At 47.1% G+C, this 10822-nt stretch overlaps 2 protein-coding genes across 3 annotated transcripts in view; one reads left to right on the plus strand and one right to left on the minus strand.

Annotated features, from left to right (window-relative positions):
- Positions 1 to 1624, minus strand: part of BPHL (biphenyl hydrolase like) — a 31421-nt gene extending 29797 nt beyond the window's left edge. The window contains exon 1 of one of the 2 annotated variants that reach the window (XM_083825320.1): positions 1469 to 1624. In XM_083825320.1, coding sequence (XP_083681446.1) covers positions 1469 to 1569 — 101 coding nt within the window. In that variant the 5' untranslated portion in view covers positions 1570 to 1624. The remainder of the gene's footprint in view (positions 1 to 1468) is intronic. The other variant, XM_083825321.1, reaches the window with a different exon arrangement.
- A 3104-nt stretch (positions 1625 to 4728) lies between these two features.
- DUSP22 (dual specificity phosphatase 22) overlaps positions 4729 to 10822 on the plus strand; it is a 134514-nt gene continuing 128420 nt past the window's right edge. Inside the window, exon 1 of the mRNA XM_083825326.1 lies at positions 4729 to 4791. Within this exon, the coding sequence (XP_083681452.1) occupies positions 4744 to 4791 (48 nt within the window). The 5' untranslated portion in view covers positions 4729 to 4743. The remainder of the gene's footprint in view (positions 4792 to 10822) is intronic.

The following is a 10822-nucleotide window of genomic DNA, read 5'->3' on the forward strand; positions in this document are numbered from 1 at the left end:
TAGCATTCAGATATACCTTCTCCTCCCCTTTTTGAATATGAGTTTTGCCTTTTTCTAAAAGAGGATGTTTTGTTATTTTTTCCTTAATATACCATATTTTAATTTGTGATTCAACAGGTTATTTTATCACAGTTCTCACCATAAAAAGTGAATACCTTGCTCTTAATGATTTTTATAGAAATGTGATTTATTTTTTTGCTTCTGATTATTAATTGCCAAAAGCAGGTCCAGATCCAAACAAAGCAGAAATATTCATCACACAGTTACCATTTTTTTTAAAAAAGTAACCAACATGTAGTTTTCATAGACAAGGGGTATATATTCTAATTTCGTGATTCAGATAGCATTAGATTTTTTCCCCAGCTCTACCCTTTTACCTTTTTCAGGATTAATTATTAACATCGGGAGCTCAGGAATTTTGCTGAGTTTGTGAGGCACAGTTCTTGGATCTCACTTCAATCCAATGAAATTTGGGAGTTTCACATACAGTGTACTTTCAATACTTTCTGAACATATGTATATATATATATATATATGAAACTGCCCTGGAAGTGGCTATTCCTAAAAGACTTGGTCTTCCCCACACCAAGCTCCTGTGAGTCTGAAATGACTTCAGTATGGTTGTCACCGTGATGACTTTGCTTCTGCAAATTTTTTTTGTAAAGACTGCATCGTTGGGCATAATCATGTTCGTGGAAGCAATGCCAAAAACCAAACAGAAAAGAAAACCAAACCATGTTGTAACTGAATGAGTAGTGTTAGAGCTTGTAGCCCTGCGGAGCGGTGGATACGTGCTGCCTGCCTTCAGCAAGGCGTTAGGGATGCAGAGCCCGCAGGCCTTGCAAGGTGCCCCGCTGCACCTCATACTCTGTAGGAGCGCACCTTGGTCTGGGCGCTACCTTTCTGTTCCCGCTGGGCTGTAATGCAACTTAGTCTTTATTTGTGTGGGGGAAAAAAAATGGTGTAACGTCTCTTTTCCTTAACAGGATTTGTAGAGTAAGCAGTATTACTTGGCTGTTAATCCTCCTCCTCCTCGTCCTTCTTTTGTACTACCTGCAGGAAAGACGGTGTCCGCAGGTACTAGGGAAGCGTTTCTCCTTGCGTCCTGCCATGCAGGGGGAAAGGGGATTGCAGAGGGAAGGCGAGACTGGTGAGAAGGGGCTGCAGACCCCTGCCACAGCTCCTTGCAGTATAGAGAAAGCAGCTAATGGCTCTTCCCAGCCGAACAAGCCTCCCCGGCGACCTGCAGCAGCCCTTTCCTCAGGGTGCTACCAGCGTCCCTGTTGTCACCCCCACCTTCCCAAACCTAGCACTCACCCCCCTTTGCTAAAACACCTTGCCCACCGCCACCGGGACCCCTCGCTGCCACCCACCCCTGCCTGTCAAATGCCACCTTCCCCAACCCCCGCTGCTCTCGGCCACCGGGCCGGGGGGCAGGAGGAGGCTGTATTATTATTTTTTTTTTTACCCGTAGGAGGCGGCCGGTCCCCGGGGCGTGAGCGGCACGGAGCGGGGGGACAGCGGCAGCAGCAGCGCCCGCAGCGCCCTGGCGGCGCTCGGCCGAGCCATTTTGGCCGCCGTTGCCGCTCCGCCTCCCTCCCTTCCCCCTGCCCGCCCTCGGCGGCCGCAATGGCGGCTCGGCCCGCCCTCCCCTCAGCCGCGGCCAGCCCCGGCGCCCAGCGGCGGCGCCTGCCGGGTGTGTGGGGGAATGGCGGCTCCGAGCCTGTGGGGGCGGAGGGGGCTGTGAGGGGAGAGCTGAGGAGCCGAGCCAGGCCTGGGGCAGAGCCAGGAGCCACGACGTCCTGGGCAAAAGGGGGTTCCTCAAGGCAGGTCAGCCTCGCACGGTTCCTCCAGCCCGCTGGGAGCTCAGTGACTGTCCCCAAAGTGAATAATAACGTCAGCCTTCTCACCCCATTGCTTGTGTAGGACCAACAAATCTTACAGGTGAACGACAGCCATAGCAAATGCGAGTGCAGAAAGGGATTAACTCAACTCTGTGAGCATACTGGTTCGGTTTATCCCCTGAGCAGATCAAACCATTTAAGATTAAGGTCTTTAGTATAGCTAATTACGAGCAATCCATCATCAGGACAAGCTGCCTTCACTCTTGCCCAGTGACACGTACGAGCCCCTACAGTTTCCTTCCACGTTCAGAGGCTCGTTTTTGCTCTGTGTGTTTCAGTGTCCACACTTTTGGTGGAAAATGACCGGAGGTAACAGCTGATTATTTTGAGTTTAGGAAAAAGATTGGCTTGGTCTTTTGCTACACAAATTGTTTTTCTGAATTTTGCAGCTCCCTCACATTAAAAGGTGTTCCTTGTCATGGAGCTTCAAAGGGAAAGGTCTCAAACTTTTTTGTGTCCAACTTCACTCCTATTGAAATGCCTTTCAATCTCTAATCTTACATATCCTCCACCTGCTGTGGCTTAAGAAGATGCAACAGCTTCTCAGAGCCTGTGGTGAAGAAATGAGGGATAAGGTAGAAAGAATTCATCATATGATGTAGGGGGAGAAAAGAGGTAATTAGAAAGGCAAATCCAGGACCCCTCAACAGATGAGAGAGAAGGGAGTTGAGGACTGTGTACCACTTAGGAAAAGGATTGGGAATGGCCTCAAGTTGCACCAGCGGAGGTTTAGCCTAGAAATGAGGAGACATTTCTACTGAGAAAGAGCAGTCAGGCGTTGGGACGGGTTGCCCCGGGTGGCGGTGGAGTTACCATCCCTGGGAGTGTTCAAGGCAAGGTTGGATGTGGTGCTTGGGGACATGGTTTAGTGGGTGACATTGGTGGTAGGGGGATGGTTGGACCAGATGATTTGGGGTCTTTTCCAACCTTAATGATTCTAAGTGTTAACCCCACTGTCAGTGTGATGAAATCTGAGTGGCCCTTTGCAGAAGTGGCTGTCACAGAGGAGGTGCTGCTCCATGCATTATTTCCAGGCCTTCAGTCACAGCTCTGGGCTGTATGCGGCCTGTCAAGTGGCCGTTCCCCTCCCAAGTGCCTGGACCACGCAACCCCTCCCTCAGGTAGCGTCCTAGTGCCTCTGACACGAGGAGAGGAAAGTTACATGGCAATTGGGGCAGAAAACTCTTTTCCGTGTGTGTGAGGAAAGTGACTGCCTCCATGAGGGGTGATGGAAGAGAGCAGCTCCCACGGAGAATGGGGTGCTTTCTGGGCCCACAGGGCAACGGCCCTAAATATAGCTGTGGAGGCAGGAGCCAGCCAAGGTTGGATGCTGGTGGCAGATAATTTGGGGCCAAAAGAACTGTAAACTCACAGGTTCAATTTGTGTTCACTCTACACAGTTCACCAGGACATCCAGCCTTGCTAGTAAAATAGCTTTGGACGCTACAATGGGTATCTGTGAAGGTAAAACTTTCATCTCAACCAGTTTCCCGGAGATGTTCTCCTCATAAATTGATGGCTGAAAGGAGAGAAAATGTTTTGAGCAAGCCAGATACAGGCTTACTCTTACACAGCCTGTGAAAGAGTTGAGAGCAACTGGGGCATTGGGTCTCCTGTTTTCTCCTATAAAATGTTTTTGTCTGGTTACTGCTGATGGTTCAGGTTCAGACTACTTCCCTCAAACTAATTACATTTGGCCATTGAATGGAAAAGAAAAGAGAAGAAAAAAATGGAAAACAAATAACAAAACACAAAACCCCAAACATTTAAAAGAGGTGTCGCTGCTCTGCTGGTGATGTTTCCCTGAACACAGATTTCCCCTTCCCTCTTAACTGCCCTATCTTCTTTTTGGTCCACTTAGTGTTTCCTCATCTCTACATGCAGAAACTTGTGTTTAATTAGCAGCTTCTAAGTTGCTGCTGCTGGCAGGATTTCTCTCCGATCCATCCAAGGCTCCAGAGAGCATCACGGCTGCACAGCGGGATTTTGCCACCTGTGATCAGTCCTCACAGCCCCTGCAATCGGGCTGTGCTGATAGTGCTGCATGGATTTGTTCCTTATGAAAATGAACAGCATTGACAAGGGTCGCATGAATCAAATGCCTTCTCCCCGCCTGCAGGTATTTTCACAAACTTCTTGTGAGGGACAGAACTGCAAAACAGTGAGCTCTTTCAATATCCCTATTAAATTGCAAGGACAGAGTATTCTTCTGACTCTTGGTTGGATAGACAATATACATGTACAATTCCTGTACTTCCTCAGGAAGCATTCATAGGTGCTCTACAGCCATGTCTGTGACCAGCTGGGGTCTGGACAACGAGCTGTGGACTAACTTCTCAGTTTGACCCAGCCCTGCCTCGTGGTCACTGGGCTGTATCTGCTTGTAGCTTCTCTTCCTGGGCCAGAGCTTTAGACTGATTTGCTGACTTGTGTTTCTAGCTTGACCCTGGTTCTTCCACATTGTTAGGGACTTGCAGCTGCCATCCACCACCTCGCTCTGGCGGGCAGTTGTAGGATGGGGCCCCAGTTAGTGGGGCCCCGGCTATTGAGGCTCCTGCCCTGAAAGCTGTGTTACTGTGCTGAGTTCCTGGCTCCCAGCCACTCAGGGAGCACCTGGCCCTTGTTGTGCACTGATGTATTTAACCTGGAAATAAGGTGTTTTTCACCCTTTCTCCCCCATGTCTGGTAAGCAGCTGCTGTAGGCTTGCTCCTTGCTGCAGACTAGGTTCTTGAGTCTGTGTACACATAGATTGATTCATTTTAGCTACTTTTTATGAAGTCAGATATCCTGCTGTTTTCATTCCTGGTCTGACACTTGGCTACCTGTGCTTCTCAGACAATGTTTTTGCCTCAGGACAAAACCTTGCTGCTCCAGCTCCACAAAGAGGTAAGGCTTGGATGGTGAATTGCCAAATTCAGAGCAAAGATGTGAAAATGTTTCTATGATTCTGTGTTGAGCTTTCAAATAAGGAAGACTGTGTGGATGTGGAACCACTGTGCTGTGTAAGCTGTGGAGCTGTGGAAGCTGTGTAAGTGTGGAGTATGCGGAGAAGAAGTGTTTTTTTTTTTTTTTTTCTCTTATAGCAGGAGGCCTGGCTAGCTAGAGCAGTAGCCAAGTTCAAAATAATTTGATGTATGTTGTAAAGAAAGCAGTGCTTTTTGATTAGTAGAACAACTAATACAAAAAGATCCTGGATACCTTGGCCTTAAATGAAGAAACTAAGACAGATGTGCATTTAAAAATTGCTGTTCCGCTTATGTTTGCCTGTGTATTTGTTGTGATAGCAAGGGATAGTTGTCTGTCAGCTTAAGCAGCATCTGCATTCCTTTCATTTGTTCATGAAGAACTGCATTAGAAATATGAAGTGCCCAAATGCAGACATCTCAGTATGCTTCAGCTGTGAGGTGGCCTCATAATTTCCAAGTTGAATATGATCTGCATCCTATAAACCTATGCAAAGCCTCGGTATGATTTTTATTCAGATTCAGGGCATTTCAGTTGCACAGACCTGAGATAGCTCCAGTACAAAAGCAGCAACAGCTTCCCCCTTGCAGGGGGCAAAGGTAACGTTTAGAAGATCGTTCTTGATACGTTTGTGGAAGAGGTATGAATCTCTTTGCATTAATAACTCGTGAACTCAGTGACCCAGATATCCCTTCTAATGCTGCGTTTAGCTCTCTTGACTTGAGATATGTGTGCGATGCACAGGAATTGCAACCCGTGGTTCAAAACCTAAGCAGTATTACTTACTGGCTTGCTAAGGTGATTAGTGTGGATTTTTGTCTCAAACAACTCTCATCAAGAATCTCTGAGCTCTGTAAGCTTTAATGCTTATTATCCGATCACATCTAAGTTCTGGCAGAAGTTAGTGTCAGTACCACAGAGATGAGGAAACTGCTAAAGAGATAAAAGGAAATAACCTACATATTGTTGCAAATGAGCGGGAGAGGGGAGGGAAACCCAGTATAAGTCATATCATTTGTTGGCAATACTTCCTCCAGCAGAAAGGTAGCCTCTAGACCCTGTGCCTTAGACCCTGTTTTGGTCATAACTTATCCCTTCCCTGCTTCCCAGTGGCTGTTTTAAGGTTAGAGTGTGAGAGTTGCACTTTCCCTAGATGCCATTTTGCAGTGAGGAACAGATAAGTGCCAGTCAGCTGGTATGCTGGGAGGGAAACCTGATGTGTTGCAAGGAGTACTCTGTAGAGATTGCGATGGGGAAGGGGCAGAGGGGGAAAAATGCCAAGAAGGTATTAGGATCCAGGGAATAAAGCACTCCACGGTGCCAGTGAGCTCATATGCAGCCCTGCTTGTAATGGATGATCTTTTCTGCTTTGTTTCTCTGTAGTTACCTCTGACCACGTACAAGTCTGTGTATGTTTCAGAGTCTCAGAGATTCTTACTTTATTTTTCACGTGCCTCCAAGGCCAAAGTATTTTGAATTTATAAGGTCTTCATTTGTTGTAGTACAATGATGGAAAAAACTAATGCAGAGAAAAGTAAAGTAGTTTATTTAAAGCCACTTGATCAGTCAGAGGCCAGGTGCTCAAGTATTGCCTCTCCTTGGGAAACTGGCACATTGAGGAACTCTTCTCTGAGTCTGTCATCCCGTACTATTCATTGGCGGTGGTTAGCAGCTGTTTTGGAAGCAGTGAAAATTCCCGAGAGTTCTTAGCTGCTTGTACCCTACCCATGGAGACATGGTATGTTAACTGACTGACTTGCTCTGAACTACATGGATTGTAATCCTCTGCATTTAAGGGTTTCAGCGTGTTGGCTGCTCTGTAAAAATCACTGTATGTGATGAAATGGCCTTCCCAGTGAGACGGTCCCTCTCCTGTGTCTCAAAATTTCCTTAAATTTGAAGGCTGGGGAGAGTGATAAATAATTTCTTTGGACCTCTTGTAAACCTTCTCTCTTATACTTCACCCAGTTAACTTTGTATTGAGGCCTATAGCTGTATTTTTGGCCATATGTATCTTAAGAAACAAGTCCAGCCCTAATTCAAAGATATCAAGAAGATCCACAAACTCCCTAGGTAGTTTATTCCAGTAGTTAATCATCCTGTTTATTAAATATATATTAATTCTAATTTCTTTGTGCCTGGCTGCAGCTTCCAGCCATTGGATCCTATTATGTGGTTTTCCACGTTATGTAAGAGTTTGTAATACTTCATGTTTTCTTCCTGGGGAGCTGAATTTTCTTCTGTCATTGAGTTCTGTAAGCAGTGTACTGAAAGACTTTCTCTAGCTCTCGCTTTTGTGGTTCTGTGATACTGTCCACAGTGTGACCTGAACTCCGAGCACTAGTTTGGATTTAGACTTGCCAGTGTCAAAGCTGAAGTGAACTTCTATCTCCCACAACCCAATTTAAATATCTTTGGCTGCTCTCTGTGCCTACTGTACTGAGATGCTTCTACGTCTTCTGTTGTTGCTGTTACTTCAGAACATAAGGTCCAGGCTTGCTTTCATTAATAAAGAGAAAATGAAGTACTCAGTCTATGCCTATTAAACGCTCACCATTCATTCTGTGTACCAAATAAGGCAAGGATCTTCTAAGGAAAAAATAAAATATTGTATAAATAAAGACTATATGGGTATGTGAGACTTCAAAAAGCAAATGGCGGGTAGGGAATGGATGTAGCAGTGCAGCAAAACCAACGTTACAAGCACAAATGAACTCTTTAGATGTGGTCTGCAATTTGTTTCATGGAGTAATATGGGAGCTGCTGGTCGTTACTCTTCGTGAACTGATGACAGAGACATAGGGGTTTTAGCATGCACTGACAACAAATACATGAACTCTCTAGTGTCTGGGTGGATGACAGTCTGTGTACTAATTTCTTCTGAAGTTTCCACTTTGGTGGCCACTTCCACTGTTGCTTGTGCTTAGTAGTTCTAAAGCTGACAAATAAGTTGGCTCTTGCTGTGATTCCAGTTTAATTTTGCTTCTACTGAAATGGTGACTGCTGTAAAACAGGCCTGGCTGAACAGAGAGTTGTGGCTCGAGCCTAGGAGAAAAAAGAGGGTTTATAATCTTCGGAAAAGAGGGCGGGCCACTCAGGAGGACTATAAGGATGTTCCGAGACTGTGCAGGGACAAAATTAGAAAGGCCAAAGCTCATCTGGAGCTCAATCTGGCTACTGCCGTTAAAGATAACAAAAAACGTTTTTACAAATACATCAACACAAAAAGGAGGACTAAGGAGAATCTCCATCCTTTACTGGATGCAGGGGGAAACTTAGTTACAAAAGATGAGGAAAAGGCTGAGGTGCTCAATGCTTTCTTTGCCTCAGTTTTTAGCGGCAGGACTGGTTGTTCTCTGGATACCTGGTACCCTGAGCTGGTGGAAGGGGATGGGGAGCAGGATGTGGCCCTCGCTATCCACAAGGAAATGGTTGGTGACCTGCTACAACACTTGGATGTATGCAAGTCGATGGGGCCGGATGGGATCCACCCGAGGGTACTGAGAGAACTGGCGGAGGAGCTGGCCAAGCCGCTTTCCATTATTTATCGGCAGTCCTGGCTATCAGGGGAGGTCCCAGTCGACTGGCGGCAAGCAAATGTGACGCCCATCTACAAGAAGGGCCGGAGGGTTGATCTGGGGAACTACAGGCCTGTTAGCTTGACCTCAGTGCCAGGGAAGCTCATGGAGCAGATTATCTTGAGTGTCATCACGCGGCACTTGCAGGGCAACCAGGCGATCAGGCCCAGTCAGCATGGGTTTGTGAAAGGCAGGTCCTGCTTGATGAACCTCATCTCCTTCTATGACAAAGTGACACGCTTAGTGGATGAGAGAAAGGCTGTGGATGTGGTCTACTTTGATTTCAGTGAGGCTTTTGACACCGTTTCCCACAACATTCTCCTCAAGAAACTGGCTGCTCATGGCTTGGACTGGCGTACGCTTTGTTGGGTTAGAAACTGGCTGGATGGCCAGGCCCAAAGAGTTGTGGTGAATGGAGCCAAATCCAGTTGGAGGCCGGTCACTAGTGGAGTCCCCCAGGGCTCAGTGCTGGGGCCGGTCCTCTTTAATATCTTTATTGATGACCTGGATGAGGGGATCGAGTGCACCCTCAGTAAGTTTGCAGATTACACCAAGTTAGGTGCGTGTGTCGATCTGCTCGAGGGCAGGAAGGCTCTGCAGGAGGATCTGGATAGGCTGGACTGATGGGCTGAGGCCAGCTGGATGAAGTTCAACAAGACCAGGTGCCGGGTCCTGCCCTTGGGGCACAACAACCCCGAGCAGCGCTACAGGCTGGGAGATGAGTGGCTGGAAAGCTGCCTGGCCGAGAAGGACCTGGGAGTATTGGTTGATAGTCGGCTGAATATGAGCCAGCAGTGTGCTCAGGTGGCCAAGAAGGCCAACGGCATCCTGGCTTGTATAAGAAGCAGTGTGGCCAGCAGGTCTAGGGAAGTGATTGTCCCCCTGTACTCAGCTCTGGTGAGGCCGCACCTCGAGTACTGTGTTCAGTTTTGGGCCCCTCGCTACAAGAAGGACATGGAGGTGCTTGAGCGTGTCCAGAGAAGGGCGACCAAGCTGGTGAGGGGTCTGGAGAACAAGTCTTACGAGGAGCGGCTGAGGGAGCTGGGGTTGTTCAGCCTGGAGGAGGCTCAGGGGCGACCTTATCGCTCTCTATAGGTACCTTAAAGGAGGCTGTAGAGAGATGGGGATTTGTCTATTCTCCCACATGCCTGGAGACAGGACGAGGGGGAATGGGTTAAAGTTGTGCCAGGGGAGGTTTAGGCTGGATATTAAGAAAATCTTCTTTACTAAAAGGGTTGTTAGGCATTGGAATAGGCTGCCCAGGGAAGTAGTTGAGTCACCATCCCTGGAGGTATTTAAAAGATGTTGATGTAGAGCTTAGTGATATGGTTTAGTGGAGGACTTGTTAGTGTTAGGTCAGAGGTTGGACTCGGTGATCTTGGAGGTCTCTTCCAACCTAGACGATTCTGTGACTCTGTATCCTATGCTTTGATTAAACTGTTAGCTTTCTGACATCAGCCAGAAGCTAATAAACACTGCTTTTTCCACAGCAAAAAGACCTGGTCCAAAAAATCTGCATTGAGATGTTTGTAGACTTGATGGAAATAAGGGAAAGAAATAATATCCTTCCATATACCTGAAGTGTGGGAGACAGAGGGATTTGGCCAACCTCTTTTCAGTGGTTTGTGGGGACAGGACAAGGGGCAATGGCCACAAAATGGAGCACAGGAAGTTCCGCACCAACATGCAAAAAAACTCCTTCATGGTGAGGGTGACGGAGCACTGGAACAGGCTGCCCAGGGAGGCTCTGGAGTCTCCTTCTCTGGAGATATTTAAGGCCCGTCTGGATGTCTACCTGGGCAGCCTGCTCTAGGGAACCTGTGTTGTCAGGGGGGTTGGACCCGATGATCTCTTGAGGTCCCTTCCAACACCTAGGGTTCTGTGATTCACAGGAAGAGTTTGGCGTAGTTATTCTTAGCGCATAAAGACTTACAGCTCAGTTATTCTTCTTCCTCAGATCTTGCATGCTGAGGTTGTGTCGATACTAGTAAATTTAAGAGTGATGAGGAACATTCCCATGCACTGGGGCACCGTCACCTGCACTACAGAGCTCTTCCAGTGCTCCCCAACACAACTTCAGCGCTGTGAAATAACCCTTGCTTAAATGAGTCCTGAGCGTGCCATGGAATTTTGGATATTAAATGAATTTGAATCCTGGCAGCAAGCTACTCTTTGCCAGTTAACCTCAGCACCCAGGAACGTTCTGAAGCACATTTAATATAATAGTATATATTAAGTCTAAGAGTTCAGTAACCAGTAATGCTCTTAGCCCCGCAGTAAGTAGGAGAATGGGTCTTCTATCATGTAATAATAAAGCACTTTCCCCTTCCCAAATCTCTCACATTTCCCAAGCTTTTATTTTGGGTTGCACAATG

Source organism: Anser anser, assembly GCF_964211835.1.
Source record: "Anser anser genome assembly, chromosome: 2".
Classification (NCBI taxonomy): Eukaryota; Metazoa; Chordata; class Aves; order Anseriformes; family Anatidae; genus Anser; species Anser anser.